At 39.4% G+C, this 21,253-nt stretch overlaps 1 protein-coding gene across 2 annotated transcripts in view; it reads left to right on the forward strand.

Annotated features, from left to right (window-relative positions):
* The window catches only part of pik3c3 (phosphatidylinositol 3-kinase, catalytic subunit type 3), a 137,279-nt gene that overhangs the window by 73,025 nt on the left and 43,001 nt on the right, over nucleotides 1–21,253 (forward strand). For both annotated transcript variants that reach the window (XM_072252439.1, XM_072252437.1), the window contains exons 16-18: nucleotides 1,613–1,744; nucleotides 14,574–14,702; nucleotides 16,589–16,658. In XM_072252439.1, coding sequence (XP_072108540.1) covers nucleotides 1,613–1,744; nucleotides 14,574–14,702; nucleotides 16,589–16,658 — 331 coding nt within the window. The remainder of the gene's footprint in view (nucleotides 1–1,612; nucleotides 1,745–14,573; nucleotides 14,703–16,588; nucleotides 16,659–21,253) is intronic.

Consider the following 21,253-nt stretch of genomic DNA (forward strand, 5'->3'; position numbering starts at 1 on the left):
GCAGGGCAGCTGGTAGCAGCTGATACAATAGGAACATACAAGACTCTTAGATAGGCACATGATGTAAGAAAAATGGAGGACTATGGGCAATGTAGGAAGGAATAGATGGATTGATTGAGGAGTATGTATTTTATGAGTCAGCACAATATCGTGGGCCAAAGGACCTGTACTGTAGTGTAATGTTCTTTTTTCCTCAGGTTGCCATTCACTGTGTATAACCTGCCCTGGTTTAATTTCACAAACTGCAATAAAGCAAATGGGCAAAAGTTGAATCAAAAGATGTTGGTTGTATTGGTTGTCTTAAAGAACCAAGAAAGAAAGTGGTTTGAAGGAGAAATCCCAGAAACTAGGGATGGAATGATCGGAATCAGAATCAGATTTATTATCACCGGCATGTGCCATGAAATTTGTTAACTTAGCAGCAGCAGTTCGATGCAGTACATAATATAGAAGAAGAAGAAAATAATAAATAATTACACTATGCATATATTGAATAGATTAAAAATTGTGCAAAAAATAAATAATATATATTATTATTTGAAGCTACTTAAGAGACTAGATAGAGGATGGACAAAATGCCAGAACTGGTGGCAATTAGAGGTCATGAAGGGATGGAGAGATTGGCAAAGGTAGATTAGGTAACAATGGGTCAAAGACATCAAAGGATTAGATAACAAAAGTGAAGGTATTGCCCAGCCTGGAGGTAGCAGATTGACAGCTTCAGGAGTGGTGGCTGAATGGATCATGCATGGTAGGCCTGGAACAATGGGGTTAATCTTAAATTTATGGAGGCATTAGCTGCGAGTTCATTTGAATAGTTAGGTTTAAAGGTGATGCAGGGCTAGATGAGAATTTCACTGCAGCTGGACTGAGGTGAAGTGATGTTTGGGCAACATTCCAGGGCTGAAAATGACTGAAAAGCAAAGCACAAATATGTAGAATACGAATACCCTTCTTATCAAATTCCAGTTCATTTTCAGATCGTTGCCATGGAAAGCGATGGAATTTGTAGTGGGGATTGAATATAATAAGTTTTCATCTTCCCAGCAGTTAGAGAAAATTTATATAAAGCTAGAATGCATTTGAGCATTGTTTTTTGTAGGAGCCACAAGAGAGCTGTTGGTGAAACTGGATGTCAATGCTATAGACATGAAAATTGATGTGAACTGCTGTTTTATGCTGCTTTGAGTCATATTACTGTATTAAAAATAGACAATTTTGTTGGCTTAGCTTGTAAAAAAAAGGATTAAGGATAGATCATTGGAGGACAGCAGTCCTGTGACTGTGCCAGGATGGTTGGGTGTGACAGTGTTCTCACATTGTCTGTATTGTACAGATAAATTTCTCTTTCTTAGAGAATAAAATTTGTACAGCATCTTCAGTGACCTTGGTAGTTGAGATGTGATTCAGTCAATTAACTATTTCTATGGTGTAAATTAGAGAAGCGTGAAAGTTGTTATGGGTATTGCAAGGCCCCAGAGACTTCAGAGGATAATGACAAGATAATCCTTTCTTCTGCCTATCTTCTTTCCCAATCATTTTATGCTACTTGCTGATAATGCTATATTCTTATCGCCTACATTAAATGTTATACTTTTTTTTTCCTTTCTAGATTGAAAGGCTGCAAACTTTGTTAGCAGACAATGAAAAAGTGAATTTATCAGAAATTGAACCGATACCTTTACCTTTAGAGCCACAAGTTAAAATCAGAGGTATCATCCCAGAAAAGGCAACTCTGTTTAAGGTAAATATGGGTAATGCTTTATTGTGTGTACAATAATAAAAAAATCTTTTCTTTAAAAAATTGTACTATTTTGTATGAAATTAAATTTCTACTTTTAATTATTGGCATTCTGGTTTCATTGGCCTTTACAATTGTGGCAGACAAAACATGGAAAAAATCTGAATCACTGAGGTCAAACCTTACCCACACTATTGTTTGAGCCTGAAAGAGTAGGAGTATCTTAAGGCACATCCAACTAATTGTATAAAACAGAAAAAAATGGTAAACCTGAACAGCTTTTATTATTATATCAAAATCCCAGCTTCTATGTTTTTCTTTATTCTCAACCTTTGCTTTATCAAACATCGCTCTTCCATTGCACCTAACATCGGCACCTAATCAGGCACTCTACGGGTAAGATCTTTGGAAAGAAAGTAAAAATTAACAGGGTGGATCATGAATCTATTCAATTTTCAAATGTCCAAAACCATAATCATCATCCACGTTCCAAGAACAGCTTCCAGTAAGTGTAGTGTTCATGTCCTGAGTATATCCTGGTGCAGGATTCCAGGAGGGGGAATTTCTAGAGTGCCTACGACATGGGTTTTTAGAGCAGCTCGTGGTTGACTCTACCATTGGATCAGCTATTCTGGATTGGGTGTTGTGCAATAAACCGGAATTGATTAGAGAGCTTAAGATAAAGGAACCCTTATGGGCATGTGATTATAATATGATTGAATTCACTTTGAAATTTGTTGAAGGAGAAGCTAAAGTCGGATGCATCAGTATTACAGTGGAGTAAAGGGAATTACAGAGTCATGAGAGAGGAGTTGACCAGAATTGACTGGAAAACAACACTGGCAGGGATGATGGCAGAGTAGCTGGAATTTCTGGAAGCAATTTGGAAAGCACAGGAAATGTATATCCCAAAGAGGAAGAAGTATTATAAGGGCAAGATGACACAACCGTAGTTAACAAGATAATTCAAAGCCAACATAAAAAGCCAAAGGAAGGGCATGTAATAGAGCAAAAACTAGTAGGAAGTTAGAGAAGTGGGAAACTTTTAAAAACCGACTGAAGGCAACTAAAACATCATTAATAAGGTAAAGATGGAGTATGAAAGTAAGCTTGCCAATAATATTAAAGAGGATACCAAAAGTTACTTCGGATACATACAGTGTAAAAGAGATTTGAGAATGAGGGACAAAGAAATTGTGGATAAACTGAATATGTATTTTGCATCAGTCTTCACTGTAGAAGACACTAGCAATATGGTGGAATTTCCAAGTGTCGGGGCATGAGTTTGTGAAGTTACCATTACTAGAGAGAAGGTTCTTGGGAAACTGAAAGGTCAGAAGGTAGATAAGTCACCTGGACCAGATGGTATACACCCCAGAGGTCTGAAGGAGGTGGCTGAAGAGATTGTGGAGGCATTAGTACTGTTCTTTCAAGGATCAGTAGATTCTGGAATGGTTCTGGAAAACTGGAAAATTGCAAATGTCACTCTTCAAGAAAGGAGATAGGCAGAAGGAAGGAAACTATGGACCAGTTAGTCGGACCTCTGGTTGAGAAGATGTAGGAGTTGATTATTAAGGATGAGGTTTCAGGGTACTTAGAGGCACATGAAAAAATAAGCATGGTTTCTTCAGGGCAAAATCTTGCCTAACAAATCTGGGTGGAATTCTTTGAAGAAATAACAAGCAGGATAGACAAAGGAGAATTAGTTGATGTTGTGTGCTTGGATTTTCAGAAGGCCTTTGACAAGGTGCCACACTTGAGTCCGTTTAACAAGTCTGTTGTGTTACAGCAAAGATTCTAGCAAGGATAAAGCATTGGCTAATTGGCAGGAGGCAAAGGGTGGGAATAAAGGGGGTCTTTTCTGGTATGGTGCTGGAGACTAGTGATATTCCACAGGGGTCTGTGTTGGAACAGATTCTTTTTACATTGTACATCAATGATTTGGATGATGGAATTGATGGCTTTGTTGCAGAGTTTGCAGACGATTTGAAGATAGGTGGTGGAGCAGGTAGTTTTAAGGAAGTAGAGAGACTACAGAAGAACTTTGACATTTTAGGAGAACGGACAAATAAATGGCAGATGGAATACAGTGTTGTGAAGTGTAGGAGAAATGAAAGGATTAACTTTTTTCTAATGGAGAGAAAATACAAACTAAGGCGCAAAGGGACTTGGGAGTCCTTGTGCAGGATTCCCTAAAGGTTAATTTGCAGGTTGAGTCTGTGGTGAGGAAAGCAAATGCAATGCTAGCATTCATTTCAAGAGGATTAGAATATAAAAGCAAGGATGCAATGTTGAGACTTTATAAAGCACTGGTGAGGCCTCACTTAGAGTATTGTGAGCAGTTATGGGCTCCTTATCCAAGAAAGGATGTGCTGAAGCTGGAGAGGGTTCAAAGGACATTCCCGAAAATGATTCCAGGATTGGATGGCTTGTCATATGAAGAGCGTTTGATGACTCTGGGCCTGTATTCACTGGAATTCAGAAGAGTAAGGGATGACCTCATTGGAATCTATTGAAATGTGAAAGGCCCTAGATCTGGAGAGAATCTTTCCTATGATGGGAGAGTCTAAGACCAGAGGACATGGCCTCAGAATAGAGATGAGGAGGAATTTCTTTAGCTAGAGACTGGTGAATTTGTGAAATTCTTTGCCACAGGCAGCTATGGAGGCTAAGTCTTTATGTATATTTAAGGCAGAGGTTGATAGATTCTTGATTGGTCAGGGCATGAAGGGAGAAGGCAGGAGATTGGGTCTGAGAGGAAAATTGGAGGTCAGCCATGATGAAATGGTGGAGCAAACTCGATAGGCCAAATGGCCTAATTTTCCTCATGCATCTTATGGTTGTATGGTTTCATATTTCCAGAAATGACCAAAGCCAATATTGGAGTAACTAAAGTTGAGCGATTTTGAAGGACAATTAGAAGAGCACATATCTTGGGTTGCAGGTTTGGAGGATAATAATCACTTGAATGGTGAGGCAATAAAGGTTTTTTTTTAAAATGATATGAATATTATAAAACTCAGGCAATCATGTTTTCAGTTATAGGCAGCTGTCCTAATGTGTTCTAGTTTCACTAAGATGGTTTGGCATGTAGGTTTTCAGTGAACTGACAGCTAGATATGCATACCTTACTGTCTGTTATTCTATAATGGATGCAATTATGGTAAAAAAAAAAAACAGCAGTTCATTTCAGTATGCTTGGAAGATTTAAAAATATATGAATAGGTAATCATTTATCTACAATATAAATGTGTCGGAACTGTGGTAGACATCTATCAAACTGACGAATATCTAATAGCCATATAGTGCATTAGAGAACTATACATTTTTTTTTATAGAGTATCTAATGATTTTCGCTTCAGAAAGCGAGTTGTACTTTAAATATATTTATTCACGGACTTTTGTCCAACTCTGTGTCTTAGCAAGATGAATAGCATTCAGTCTGGTTAACACCTTGAGGATGTAACCACGAATTACAAATTTTGCGTAAGTTAAAAGGCTGATGAGCCACAATTTATATCAAAAGGCTGTGGATGTTTAACTTTCTTCCATTCCCCACTCTGGCTCCCTTCTTACCTCTCTTTTCTCCTCACCTGCCTATCACCTCTCTGTCGTGCCCTCCTTCTTGCCTTTCTCCCATGCTCCACTTTCCTCGCATCACATTCTTTCTTCAGCCCTTTACCTCTTCCATCTGTCACCTCTCAGCTTCTCATTTCATTCCCCCTCCCCCTCACCTGGCTTGACCTATCACCTTCTAGTTAGTACTCCTTCCTTCCCCCCCCACCTTATCCTGGTTGCTTCCCACTTTATTACCATCCTGATGATGGGTCTTGGCCTGAAACGTCAACTTTTTATTCCTTTCGATAGATGCTGCCTGCCTGCTTAGTTCCAGCATTTTGTATGTGTTATTCCTGATTGAATGCCCTTTTGTCAGAACTAGGAAAAGTTAAAAATCAAATGTGCTTGAAAAGATGGGGGGGGGGGCGGGGAGTGAGTAAAATGGAAGAATGGAGAGAAGAAATTAAATATTTATGACAGGGTAAAGGCAAAGTGAGATTATCACTTAAATGGTGATAGTGTGGCTGGAAGAGTGGTGAAGATGTGTTAATATCAGATGATCTTTCTGAAAGAGATATGAAGAGAAGCAGATGAAAGAAAACTAAGAGGACAAAGAAAGTAAATGATAGAATATGTTGTATTTGCTGGAAGTGGCTACCAGGTCAATGTTTTTATCAAGCCTGATGTTGTTTGGCAGAATTTCCTCTACCCCACAGAAATTGAATGTCGCACTCTCTTACCTCCTTTTAGATTATAATTCTACTTCAAACATCAGACAGTTGCCTTCTACTCACTGATGTGAAAAATTAAAAAAAAACACTCCTTATAAGATGCTTCCTTACATAGCCAGTAGCTTTCTTTACCCCCAACTATGCACAGATCAATTCTTCCTCCACCAAGATCCATAAAAATGAATGACCTGGAATAGCCATTGTTTATATCTTGTTTGCTGTAACTTAGTTGCTAACTTAACTCTACCCTTTTCTAGTGTCCTTTAACTTGCTTCTATGGTACTCACCACTACGTAGACAGTTTTTAGGTCCCAATCAGTTTATTTTCATCATGGATGCCAATTTATCCACACTTCTTCCCTCACCAACTTGGCCTGAAGGTCCGTTGATTTTCCTTTGAATAGGGGCGCAAACAAACTCCCTTTCTCCTCCTTAACTTGGTTCTTTATATTATCATGTTGAACAACTTAAAACTCCACCACCATCTCCAAATCAAGGGAGTAACTGCATGGATTCAATCTGTGCTTCTCTTTGTGACACAAGTGGAATACTCTTTATAAGATTTCCTTGCTCATTTACTGTACTTTCGGCAATATCGGATTGCTTCATGATCTAATGTAGAATTTGAAAGTCTCATTATCTTTGCTCATGATTTCTACCCTGCTTGCACTTTCCTATGGTCCATGCCTGACTTTTTCCTTCTGATTGTTGAATTTCTTATTTATCTCAGAGGACAGATCATTGAGCCTACTGACAACCATAAGTATCTTTACAAAACCTTCTTCTACTTAATCTCTGAATATCTACACTTGTGCTTCCAGAATACCATCCTTTTTTTTCCTAATAATGTCTTACCCATCTTTAGTTTACTGGGCTCTTAAACACAAACTTTTCCATTTTCTGCAGTTAAATTCTCGTCGTCTCTTTCCCATAGAGATCCTCTTATCCTTTCTTGCCTGCCCACCTTCCTCTGCATTGAGTTGTTTAACACTAATTTCTGGCAGTGTTGCCATCACCAGACTTATCTTCCTCTCTACTCCCTTTTACACCATTCCAATAGGACTATTACTCTGAGTTCCTGATGTAGTCTTCCATCTCCCCTTTTCACACAACTACAGCATTTGCAACATCTGCTTTTCTGACCTTTTCCCACTATTACAGAGACCCAAATATTCCTTCTGGCTGAAGCAGGTTTTTACTGACAACCTCCCATAGGGAAACCAAATGTAGACTGGCTGATATTTGTATAAAACCTCTTTTCTGTTTATAAAGGTGAGCCCAAGCTCCTTACTGCCCTTGGAACTTACAAGTGAATCCAACAAATTGGTGAAAATACCCAGTGAGTTAGGTAGTATTTATGAAAAGGGAAACAGTTAATGTTTCAACTGCCACCCGACTTGTCCTTTTTTGCATTTCTACTTTACTTTTATGGTTCTAGCACTTTCCATTTGTTTGCCTTCTGATTACTCCTCAATTCTCACCTGTCCTGTAATTAGTCATCCAGTAGGCTGTTTTGTAGATAGCCTGCCTTTTGAAGGTTGACATTGAATTAGGATATTTGGTTAATGTTTTTAAAAAGTGATTGGTAGGGTTTTAATGCCAAAATGATGATAGAATTTCAATGTGTACCTTGGAGTGAAACTCAAACGAGTTCCCTTTGCCTGCTGACCTTCTCCAGTTTCTGTGGGGCAAGAAGTGGGTGTGAGGATTGTGACCAAAATACATTTGCTATTTTAGAATATACTCATGGATCTTTGCAGCAAAGGAAAGGCCCCTTGGAACATGTTTGTGCCAACCAATGCTAATTTAAACTGTACATCTGCCAGTGCATGTTCCTTGTATGGTCATGTTTCTATCTAAATGCCACTTAAATGTTGTTATTGTATCTGCTTTCACCATCTTTCTTAGCAGTGTATTCCAGGTGCCTACCACTTCTGTGTAAAAGAATAAAGCTTGCTTCATTGATTTCCTTCCTACTTTCCATCTCTTAGTTTAAATCTATGGCCTTAAGTATTTGAGATTCCTGCCATGGAAGAAAGACTCTGTCTACTTACTCTATCTGTACCTCACATAATTTTATATCCACCAATCCAGCAATACTCCAGAAAAAGGCATTCCGAGTTTGTCCAATCTCTCCTTATGGTTAATGCTATCTAATCCAGGCAGCATCCTGGTAAATCTGTTCTGCACCCTCTCCAAAGCCTCCACATCCATCCTGTAATGCAGTGACCAGAAGTGTGCATGTTAACAATTCAGTGCTTTTATATAGCTGCACCAGTTGAACTGATTCAACAACTTATAGACTTCAAGGACTTTACAACTGCAACTGATGTTCTCAGTATTTTTTTAATTATTTGCTCAATTTGTGTTTGCCAGTCTTTGTTTATCGTTCTTCAAGAATTCTATTGTATTTCTTTTGTTTTATAAACACCTGCAAGAAAATGAGTTTAAGGGAAGTAAATAGAAGAATATATACATTTTCATAATAAATATTCTTGACTTGACTTTGACCATGGCTTCCCAACTGTTGACCATAAGGCCATAAGAGCAGAATTAGGCTATTTGGCCCATCAAGTCTGCTCTGCCATCCCACTATGGTTGATTTATTATCCCTCTCAACCACTTTCTCCTGCAATCTCTCCATTATCATTGAAGCCCTGGTTAAATATGCCCAGTGGCTTGGCTTGCATAACCATCTGGCAATGAATTCCACAGATTCTCCACCCTCTTGCTAAAGAATTTTTTTCCTCATCTCTGTTCTAAATGATTATCTATTAATTCTGAGGCTGTACCCTTTGATCCCAGACTCACCCTCTTTCAAAAACATCCTTACCTCATCCACTCTATCCAGGCCTTTCAATATTCAGTAGGTTTCAATGAGATCCTGCCTCATTCTCATAAACTCCAGCGACTACAGGCCCAGGGCAATCAAATGCTCCTCGTGTTAACCCTTTAATTCATTTGAACCTCCTCTGGACCTTCTCCAAAGCCAGCACATCTTTTCATAGAGAAGGGGCCCAAAACTGCTCACAATACTCTGTGCAGTCTGACCAATGCCTTATAAAACCTCATTATTAATTCCTTGCTTTTGTATTCTAGTTCTTTTGAAATGAAAGCTAACGTTGCATTTGCCTTCCTTACCACTGACTCATCCTGCAAGTTAGCCTTCAATGAATCCTGCACGAGGAATCCCGTCCCTTTGCACTTCTAATTTTTGAAATTTCTCCCCTTTTAGAAAATTGTCCATATCCTTATTCGTTCAGCCAAAGTGAATGACTACACATTTCTGTACATTATGTTCCATTTGCCACTTCTTTGCCCATTTCTCCCAATCTAAGTCCTTCTGCAGACACTCTTCTTCCTCAATACTACCTGCCCCTCTACCTATATTTGTATCGTCCATCAACTTAGCAACAAAGCTATCAATTCCTTTAACATATAATGTGAAAAGAAGTGGTCCCAACAGCAACCTCTGCAGCACACCACTCCATTTTAGTACTTTTCCTGAAATATCATAGGACTCTTACCTTGTTGAGCAGCCTCCATAACTTGTCAAAGGACTTCTAAAAGTCCAAATAAAAATAACACCATTGACTCTTCTTTATCTGTCCTGCCTGTTATTTTCTCAAAAAATTCCACCAGGTTTATCAGGCAAAATTTCCTCTTTCGAAAACCATGCTGACTTTGGCCCTTTTTACCATGTGCCTCCAAGTACTCTGAAACCTTATCCTTAATAATAGATTCCAACATCTTTCTGACCACTGAACTCTGGCTAACTGGCTTATAATTTCCTTTCTGCTGCCTCCCTCCCTTCTTAAGGACCATTCCAGAATCTAGTGATTTTTGAAAGCTCTAATGCCTCCCAGTTTCTTCAGCTACTTCTCTTCAGAACGCTGGGGTGTAGTTCATCTAGTCCAGGTGATTTATCTACCTTCAGACATTTCAGCTTCCCAAGCACCTCCTTAGCAATAGCAACAACATTCATGTCTGCCCCCAATACACTCGCATCTTCCACAATGAAGACTGTTGCAAAGTACTTATTAAATTTGTCCACTATTTCTATGTCCCCCATTTCTACAACTGCAGCATCATTTTCTAGTGGTCGGATATCCAACCTCATCTCTTTACTCTTTATATACCTGGGCAAAAAAACTTGATATCCCGTTTTATATTATTGGCTTACTTACCTTCATATTTCATCGTTTCTCTCTATGGGTTTTTAGTTGCTTTCTGGTGGTTTTTAAAAACTTCCCAGTGCTCTATCTTCCCACTAATTTTTGCTACATTGTGTGCCCTCTCTAGCTTTTATGCTGCCTTTGATTTCCCTTGTCAGTCATAGTTGCCTTATCCTCTCTTTAGAATACTTTATCTTTGGGATGTGTCTTTCCTGTATTTTCCGAATATCCCCAGAAACACCAGCCATTACTGTTCTGCCATTATCCCTGCAAGCATCCTCTTCCAATCAACTTTGGCCAGTTCCCCTCTCAAACCTCTGTAATTCCTTTTACTCTGTAGTAACACTGATATATCCAGACTTAACTTCTTCTGAAACTGCAGGTGAATTTTATCATATTATGGTTACTCACTCCTAAGGGTTTCCTTTACCTTAAGCTCCCTAATCAAATCTGGGTTATTACATAATGCCTAGTCTAGAATTGTCATTCCCCTTGTGGGCTGAACCACAAGCTACTCTTTAAAAGCCATTCTACAAATTCCTTTTCTTGGGATCCAGCACCAACCTGATTTTCCCAGTCTACCTGCATATTGAAATCTCCCATGATTGTTGCAACATTGGCCTTTTTACATGCCTTTTCTATCTCCTGTTGTAATTTGTAGCCCACATTCTAGCTACTGTTCAGAGGCCTGTATATAGCTCCCATAAGGGTCTTTTTACCCTTGCAGTTTCATAACTCTACCCACAAGGATTCTATGTCTATGTCACCTCCTTTCTAAAGATTTGATTAATTTTTTTTAACCAACAGAGCCACCCTACTTTCTCTTCCTGCCCGTCTGTCTTTTTGATACATTCTTTATCCTTGGACGTTAAGCTCCCATCTATGATCTTCTTTCACCCACAACTCAGAGACACTCACATTATACCTTCTAATTACTACAAGATCACCTATCTTATTTCGTATACTGCATGCATTCAAATTTAACACCTTTAGTCCTGTATTCATAACCCTTTTTGATTTTGGCTTTTTACTTCCTCACAGTCTCACTACACATTGCATCTATTTGTATACCAACCACTGCATCCTCAGCCTGATCACTGGTTCTCATCTTCCTGCTAAATTAGTTTAAACCCTCTCCAACAGCTCTAGCAAACCTGCCCACAAGGATACTGATTCCCCTCTGGTTCAGGTGTAACCTGTCCTTTTTGTGCAGGTCAGGCCTTGCCCAGAAGGGATTCCAATGATTCAGAGGTCTCAAACACTACCCCCTGCACCAATTCTTCACCCACACATTCATCTACCAAATCATCCTGTTCTTACCCTCACTGGCACATGGCATAGGCAGTAATCCAGAGAATACTACTCTGGAGTCCTGCTGTTCAGCTGTCTGCCTAACTCCCTATGTTCACCCTGCTCCTTTAGAATGCCATGGATCTGATCTGAACCTGGTACCTGGGAGGAAACATAATATCTGCCTGACCCTTTCACATCCACAGAATCTGCTTTCTACTCTTCTGATTATGGAATCCACTTTAACTCCTGCACTTCTCTTCTCCCCACTTCCCTTCTAAGTCACAGAGCCTGATTCGATGCCAGAGACCTGGTCACTGCAGTTTCCCCTTGATAGATTACCCCCTCCCCCCCCAACAATATCCAAACTGGTATAATTATTATTGAGGGGAGCAATCAAAGGAGTACTCTGCATTGGCTGCCTATTCTCTTTCTCTCACCTGACAGTCACCCAAATATCTGCCTCCTGTGACTTCAGAGTGACTACCTCTATGTAGCTCTTATCTATCACCTCCTCATTTTCCCATATGAGCTGAAGGTCATTGAGGTGCAGCTCCAGTTCCATAACGAAGTCTATAAAGAACTACAGCTCGATACACTTTGTGCAGATGTAGTTATCAAGGACGCTGGAGGTCTCCCAGAATTCCCTTACAACAGAAAAACAGAAAAAATGTGTACAACAGAAAAAATTAACTTACTAGAAACTTGCTTAGAACCTGTGCCTATGCTTGCCCAAGCCCATTGATCTGAAGCCAGACCACTCTAACACTGCCCCACTCACACAATGACTGCAACACACATCAAAGTTGCTGCCTGGCCTGAAGCATTCACCAACAACTTTGATGTGTGTTGCTTGAATTTCCAGCATCTGCAGAATTCCTGTTGCACACAATGACTGCTCCGCTTATACCTCCTTTTTATTGGTCCCCACTGATTAAAGCCCACTAAAAAAGCTCAACAAAAGATCTGTTTTTACTCAGTGCCCTGACTATTGAAAACCAGTATGCCATTCATTCCTTTTACATGTTGTGTTGCCACTTTCAGACAGCTACCGATTTATACCTCAAGGTTCCTCTGTACTTCAGTGCTCCTAAGGGTCCTGCCATTACATACACTTTCCTCTTGCATTTGACCTTCCTAAGTGTAATACCTCACTTCACACTTATGCAGATTAAACTAGAGTGGCATGCAAAAGTTTGGGCACCCCTGGTCAAAATTTCTGTTACTGTGAATAGCTAAGCAAGTAACAGATGACCTGATTTCCCAAAGGCATAAGGTTAAAGATGACACATTTCCTTAATATTTTAAGCAAGATTACTGTGTTATTTCAATCTTTTACAGTTTCAAAATAACAAAAAAGGAAAAGGGCCCGAAGCAAAAGTTTGGGCACCCTGCATGGTCAGTACCTCTGAGGTCTATCCACAGATTTTCGATGATGTTTAGGTCGGGGGACTGTGAGGGCCATGGCAAAACTTTCAGCTTGCGCCTCTTGAGGTAGTTCATTGTGGATTTTGAGGTGTGTTTAGGGTCATTATCCTGTTGCAGAAGCCATTCCTCTTTTTCATTTTCAGCTTTTTTTTTAAACAGTGTGATATTTGCTTCCAGAATTTGCTGGTATTTAATTGAATTCATTCTTCCCTCTAACAGTGAAATGTTCCCCGTGTCACTGGCTGCAACACAAGCCCAAAGCATGATTGATCCACCCCCGTGCTTAACAGTTGGAGAGGTGTCTTCTTCATGAAATTCTGCACCCTTTTTTCTCCAAACATACCTTTGCTCATTGCGGCCAAAAAGTTCTATTTTAACTTCATCAGTCCACAGGACTTGTTTCCAAAATGCATCAGGCTTGTTTAGATGTTTCTTTGCAAACTTCTGATGCTAAATTTTGTGGTGAGGAGGCAGGAAAGGTTTTCTTCTGATGACTTTTCCATGAAGGTCATATTTGTGCAGGTGTCACTGCACAGTAGAACAGTGCACCACCACTCCAGAGTCTGCTAAATCTTTCTGAAGGTCTTTTGCAGTCAAACGAGGGTTTTGATTTGCCTTTCTAGCAATCCTACGAGCAGTTCTCTTGCAAAGTTTTCTTGGTCTTCCAGACCTCAACTTGACCTCCACCGTTCCTGTTAACTGCCATTTCTTAATTATGTTACAAACTGAGGATACAGCTACCTGAAAACGCTTTGCCATCTTCTTATAGCCTTCTCCTGCTTTGTGGGCATCATTTATTTTAATTTTCAGAGTGGTAGGCAGCTGCTTAGAGGAGCTCATGGCTGCTGATTGTTGGGACAAGGTTTGAGGAGTCAGGGTATTTATAAAGCTTTGAAATTTGCATCACCTGGCCTTTCCTAACGATGACTGTGAACAAGCCATAGCCCCAACAAGCTAATTAAGGTCTGAGACCTTGGTATAAGTTATCTATCTGAAAGGTCAAATCTTTTGGGGCGCCTAAACTTTTGCATGGTGCTCCTTTCATTTTTTTCACTCTAAAATTGTACAAAACAAAAATAATACACTAATCTTGCTTAAAATGTTGAACAGAATGTTTCATCTTTAACTTTATGACTTTTGGAGATCAGTTCATCTTCTACTCACTTAACTATTCACAGTAACAGAAATTTTGACCGGGGTTCCCAAACTTTTGCATGCCACTGTACATATGCCATTTCTTTGCCATTATTTACAACTTGTAGTGCACTTTGTAGTTGATGCATACTGCATTGGTGATTATTTAACAAGGTGAATAACAAATAGGTTGCTTTATTCTTGAAATTCTGACCTCTGATCATATGAAGAAGAGAAATGCCCCCCCCCCCCCATTAGAGTGTTTTAGGAGTAGTAATCTGGTGAAAGTATGACCTTCCAGTTTTATGGAAGAAAATATTGAGTAACCGCACAGCAATACAATGTCTCCTTAGGGTTTTTTTTTTTAAGCACCATATCGACTCTTTTGGAATTTTGTTAGAAGTACTAAATGCTTTCCATTTGCAGCAACACCAAAACAATATTATGAAGAGAGAAGTCTAACTAAAAATCTTAACTACTTGAAAAAAAGCAGTTTTTTTTTATATTGTCTTGTAGAGTGCACTCATGCCAGCCAAGTTGATATTTAAAACTGAAGATGGAGGCAAATATCCTGTCATATTCAAGCATGGTGATGATCTCCGTCAGGATCAACTTATCCTGCAGATTATTTCACTTATGGACAAGGTAGAAAATGTTATTATTTAAAAATGTAACATTATTGGTTAATTATAATCTTCAAAGTTGTGATTTTCATTGTTGTAATTTAAGAGCAAATGTATGGTACATAGAAGTGCAAATAACCAAAGGAAATTCGCACCCTGATCAGAAATATTACAGAACTTAATTTAAAACTGAATCTAACTGTAATCTAATTTAAAAAGATGCAGAAAAAATGAGACTTGCAATAACATATTGATAATTGGTTTATTATTGTTGCATGTGCTGAGGTTTAGAGAAAAACTTAAGTTATCAGTATTGTTTGAACCTATTAAAAACACCAAATGATAGATATGAAAAGAATAGAAACTTGTCTCCCTTATTATTTCATCGACATGTATGCTGAACACAGCAACTCCTTCCATTGGATAGCAGCTCTGTTTTCCCCTATTTCCATATTTGTATGACATAGGAAGCCATTTCTGCTTAATAAGGGATTGCACTATTGGGAATCATTGCTGGTTCACAGACTAACAGCATTCCTCTTCTACTTCATATACATATTTTCTTGATCTCCACCCCTGACCCCCCCCAGATTCTACCATTCTCCTATAGCAATCAAATAACCTAACAACTTCCACACCTTTGGATACTAAAGTACCCACACACTCACAGAGAAAGCATACAAAATCCACACAGACATCACCGGAGGTCAGGATTGAGCCCATGTCTCCAGATTTGTGCAGCAGCTTTAGCAACTGCATCACCATTACCCAACTAACTTAGCCATTTTTAAATTGTTAACATTATGCTTGTACACTGATAAGTGGTCCACTTTGCTGTATATTCAAATTAGTGCAATTACCTGCTATTTCTTTCGACTTAGACCCATTGTGATGACTAAAACTATCAGTACTTTGTAAAGTAGAGGCTTCTGGAATCAATGCTTGTACAGTTAAGTGAGATCTTTATCTCCCATGGTGCATTCTATTGTGGACTTCCTAATGGAACTGTCATCACTGATCTGCTGTAAACCTTTTCCTATAAAAGTCCTTGAAAATGTTGAATTATCTTTATTCATTTGGAATTGAATCTTTAAAAGATTAAATAAAAATTAAATTTGAATAACCAAATGATTCTGAAAATAATTTTTACATGCAGAACTCTAATTCATTATAGAGATGGAGAAATTTGATCTGTACTCTTCTAACAAAATACTTTAGCAAGTAGCAAACACTTAAAACCTGCTGTTGTGTGCTGATTGCCAATAGCTTGTGCTAGATTTAGTACCATATACAATGAGAAATGGGAAATATATTTTGGAGCTTCTTAAATTACTTGGCTTTTTTTAAAAAGAGCTGCAAAACCATGCCCAAAATCTCTTTTGTGAAATAACTGTGAACTAAGTTATAGTTCATATGACTAATCAGGCAGTAATGCAGAACCACAAGGTACAAGTAGGGCAATATGATTAATTTACATTAGTTTGCCTATGTTGTAAACCTCTGTGATTCTTCCTACTTAATTAGTCAGATGTGTAGATAATTTCTTGATCTGATCTATTTATTTAGTCAAGTATTGTTTTTTTTAAAAAAGGCATCCAGATGAATGAGGGGATTTCCAAAAGGATTCAGTTCCCTCAAATTTCCAGTTTTCTTTTTCCTTCCTCTTTATCTGTTCTTTGTATACAGACCATACTGTAGATTTCCTAAAAATATTTACATTTAGCATTACCAGGATTTTCATTGAACTTAATTTCCCTTTCACTCCTCTCAGCAGGAAATCTAGGGCAGTGTCCATTTTGCATGACTGTATACTTATAGGTCAGTAATTTACTGTAAAAGATCTATGTTTAAATAGAAAAAATATGTATTTATGTCTAATACTGTAATATTATCTTGCTTCTATTTCAGCTTTTGCGGAAAGAAAATCTTGATTTGAAATTGACGCCCTACAAGGTGTTGGCAACCAGTACCAAACATGGTGAGACACTTTTTTACTTAATTAAGAGATGTGTATACCTCATTTATCATATAAGGAAATAGTTGCATTTAAACTCAGGAAGGATAGACAAGCAACTGAGTTTGAGTGGATTGTTCAAATTGATTTTTTCTTTTTCAGATCATATTTTGATAAAATGAAATTAGTACTTTAAACAGAAATGTGTTTTTAACATTTTATTTCCAAATCTGGTCCAATGTCAAAAGGAATTTGTCCTGTATTTGGTAAACTACATTTTCATTAATTTATGGGATATGGGAGTCACGGCAAGGGCGACATTGACTTTCCTTCTCAAACTGAGAAAATGTTCGTCAGACATTGTGTTGAACTCTATAGGCCTTCTTTCTTTGTATTTCTGTATAGAAAGAGGCTGTTTGTCTCATTGAATGTATACATGCTTAGATAAATCCCATTTCCTTGCTGTCCTCCCCTTTAGCCTGTCCTCCACATGTTCTTATCAAGCAGATTCATTTTCCTCAGGATTCCCAACTACACTAGTGGCCAATTCACCTACCAACCTTCATATCTTTGGCATGTGGAAAGTAAACCAGAGGACCTGGAAGAAGACATGGGTGCACACAGTCAGCATTGGAGCACCGGATTGAGTCCAGTTCACTGGAGCAATGAAGCACAAATTGTACTTGGGACACCACTGTGGTTGAAAATACCCCGACAGTGCTGTTGGATACTGAAATACAGAATTAATCGATCAGTCATGAAGGAATAACTATATTTCCAAGTCAGAATAGTGTGTCTTGGTTGGGAGCATATAGATACAGGAGTTGTCATGGGCTTGCTGTCTTGATTTTCCTATGTGGTAGTAGTTGCATGTCTGAGACATGCTGTGGAGTAGTTTGAGTGACTGAAGTGCATGTGGCAGCCGCATGTGCTGGATGGTTAGAGCCATAGATAACGGTGTCAGTTGTATTATGTGTAGTGTTGAATTTTGAGGCACTACATTCATGCAGGACAATGGAAAATATTCTGTTGCACACTTGCTGTGTGCTAGCGAGTTGGCAGCGATGAAGGTAAATGACTTGTATCGATACCCAGCCTTTGATGTGGGTTGTCCCTGGCCCAGACTCGCAGACACTGGGCCCCTGACTTCTGGAGACATTGACCGAGGGGATTCAACCATTAGGCCTCAGCTTCCAGATTGTCTGGCTTTGGCCTTTGACCTTCAGCTTCAACCTTGGGTTTTGACTCAAGGACTCAGTGATCACAGACTTTGAAGTTTCGACCTTGATCTCTGGGCTTGCACAACCCTCTGATCCTGGGATGGAAGAGTTGTGAATCTGGCCTACACGGAACTCCAATCTCCGGACTCACCAACCCAAGAGGCTCACTGACCCTTGTCTGCAGGGCCCACAGACTTGACCTGTCCATGGGTATCACTCGTCTTCTATTGCAGAGTGCTCGAACCTGGACTCCAGCTCCTGGCTCTGACAATTAACTCTCCTTAATCCTGACCTGTCCCCTAACTCCCCGTGCTATTCAAAAAGCCGTCACTATGAACCTTCAAAAAGACTATTAAATCTAAGCCATAACATTGACAGGCAGTGCAGTTTGGCACCATCTTCTGTAGTCATGAAGGTAGATGATCAGTGTTAATGAGGAGTGTTATAAAGTTGAATGGCATACCCTCATTTTTCAAATTGTCATCAACATTTGCATTCAGGAAAGTTTCCTCAATCAATATATAGAGGTCGCAACTATAGAGAGTGTGATACTGGATCTCCTATTAGAGAACGAGACAGGGCAGATGAGAGAAGTATGTGTAGAACACTCTGGATCTAGTGATCAAGATTCCATTAGCTTCAAGATAATCATGGAGAAAGATAGGTGTGGTTCTTGCATTGAGTTCCTAAATTGGAGAAAGGCCAACTTTGATAGTATCAGAAAGGATCTGGCAAGTGTGGATTGGGACAGGCTGTCTTCTGGCAAAGGTGCACTTGGAAGGTGACATTTTGAGAGTACAGTTCGTATGTTCCTGTCAGAATAAAAGGCAAGGTTAATGGGCTTAGAGAGCCGTGGTTTTCAAACAATATTGAGACCTTGGTTAAGAAAAAGAAAGGTGCACAGCAAGTATAAGCAGCAAGGAACAAATGAGGTACTTGAGTATAAGAAATAGAAGAGAACGCTTAAGAGGGAAATCCTGAAGGCTAAAAGTTAGCATGATGTTGTTCTAGCAGACAAGATGAGGAAGAATCACAAGGTCTTCTTAGTCATAGTCATACTTTATTGATCCCGGGGGAGATTGGTTTTCGTTACAGTTGCACCATAAATAATTAAATAGTAATAAAACCATAAATAGTTAAATGGTAATATGTAAATTATGCCAGGAAATAAGTCCAGGACCAGCCTATTGGCTCAGGGTGTCTGTCCCTCCAAGGGAGGAGTTGTAAAGTTTGATGGCCACAGGCAGGAATGACCTCCTGTGATGCTCTGTGTTGCATCTCGGTGGAATGAGTCTCTGGCTGAATGTACTCCTGTGCCCAACCAGTACATTATGTAGTGGATGGGAGACATTGTCCAAGATGGCATGCAACTTGGACAACATCTACAGACGTATTAGAGCAAAAGAATAGAAAGCACTGAAATTGTTCCTTTTAAAGATTAGTGTGCTCATCTGTGCATGGAGCTGAAAGAGATGGGGGAGATTGTCAATGGTTTTTTTGCGCCTGTATTTACTCCATAAGACCAGAAGAAATAGCAGAATTAGGCCATTCAGCCCATCGAGTTTGCTCTGCTATTTCATCGTGGCTGATCCTGGATCCCATTCAATCCTGCCTTCTCACCATACCCCTTGATGCTCTGACCAATCAGGAATCTATCAACTTCCACTTTGAACATACCCATGTACTTGGCCTCCACTGCAGTCTGTGGCAGAGCATTCCACAGACTCACCACTCTTTCGCTAAAAAAAATTCTCCTGACTTCTGTTCTAAAAAGTCACCTCTCAATATATTGAGGCGGTGCCCTCTAGTTCTGGATACCTCCCAGAGGAAACATCCTCTCCACATCCACCTTATCCAGTCTTTTCAACATTCGGTAGGTTTCAATAAGATCCCCATGCATTCTTCTAAATTGCAGTGAGTATAGTCCCAAAGCTGACAAATGCTCCTCGTATGTTAGCCTCTTCATCCCTGGAATAATCCTCATGAACCACATCTGGACTCGGTCCAATGACAATACATCCCTTCTGAGATAAGGGACCCAATACCGTTGACAATACTTTCAAGTGTGCACTGACTAGTGTCTTATTAAGCTTCAGCATTATCTCCTTGCTTTTATATTCTACTCTCCTTGAAATAAGTGCCAGCATTGCATTTACCTTCTTTACCACAGACTCAACCTGGGAATTAACCTTCTGGGAATCTTGCATGAGGATTTGTAAATCCCTGTACACCTCTGATGTTTGAATTTTCTCCCCATTTAGACAATATCGTTCCTTTTTCCAAAACACATTATCATATATTTCCCAACAGTATTCCATCTGCCAGTTTTTTGCCCATTCTTCCAATTTGTCTAAGTCCTGCAATCACATTGCTTCCTCAGTACTACCTACCCCTCCACCTATCTTCGTATCATCTGCAGACTTTACCTCAAAGCAGTCAATTCCACTATCTACATCATTGACAAACAATGTGAAAAGAAGTGGTCCCAAAATTGACTCCTGAGGAACACCACAAGTCACTGGCAGCCAACCAGAACAGGCCCCCTTTATTTCCACTCACTGCCTCCTGCCTGTCAGCCATTCCTCTATCCATTCCAGTATTTATCCTGTAACACCATTGGATTTTATCTTGATCAGCAGCCTCACGTGAGGCATGTTATCATATGTCTTCTAAAAATCTAAGTAAATGACATCCACTGCCTTTCTTTTGTCCACCCTGCTTGTTACTACTTTGAAGAATTTTAACAGATTTGTTAGACAAGATTTTCCTTCACAGAAACCATGCTGACTTTGATTTATTTTATCACTAATCCTCAAGTACTCCAAAACCTCATCCTTAATAATGGACTCCAAAACTTCCCCAACCACTGAGGTTAGGCTAATTGGCCTATAATCTCCTCCTTTTTGTCTTCCTCCCTTCTTGAAGAGTGGAATGACATTTGCCAGTCTTCCAGGACAATGCCAGAATCAAGTGATTCTTAAAAGATCATGACCAATGCATCTGTTATCTCTTCACCAACCTCTTCCAGGACTCTGGGACGTAGTCCATCTGGTCGAGATGACTAATCCACCTAAAGGCTTTTCAGTTTGCCTAGCAGTTTTTCCTTTGTAATAGCAATGGCACTCACTCCTGCTCCCTGACACTCACGGACCTCTGGCATACAGCTAGTGTCTTCCACAGTAAAGACTGGAGCAAAGTATTTATTAAGCTCATCTGCCGCTTCTGTGTCTCCCATTACAACCTCACCAGTATCATTTTCCAGTGGTTCAGTATCAACCCTCACCTCCCTTTTATTCTTTATATAACAAAAAACTTCTAGTATCCTGCTTTGTATAATCAGCTAGTTCGCCCTCATATTTCATCTCTTCCCTTCCTATAGCTTTTCTATTTACCGTTTAT

Source organism: Mobula birostris, chromosome 3 (genome assembly GCF_030028105.1).
Source record: "Mobula birostris isolate sMobBir1 chromosome 3, sMobBir1.hap1, whole genome shotgun sequence".
NCBI lineage: Eukaryota > Metazoa > Chordata > Chondrichthyes > Myliobatiformes > Myliobatidae > Mobula > Mobula birostris.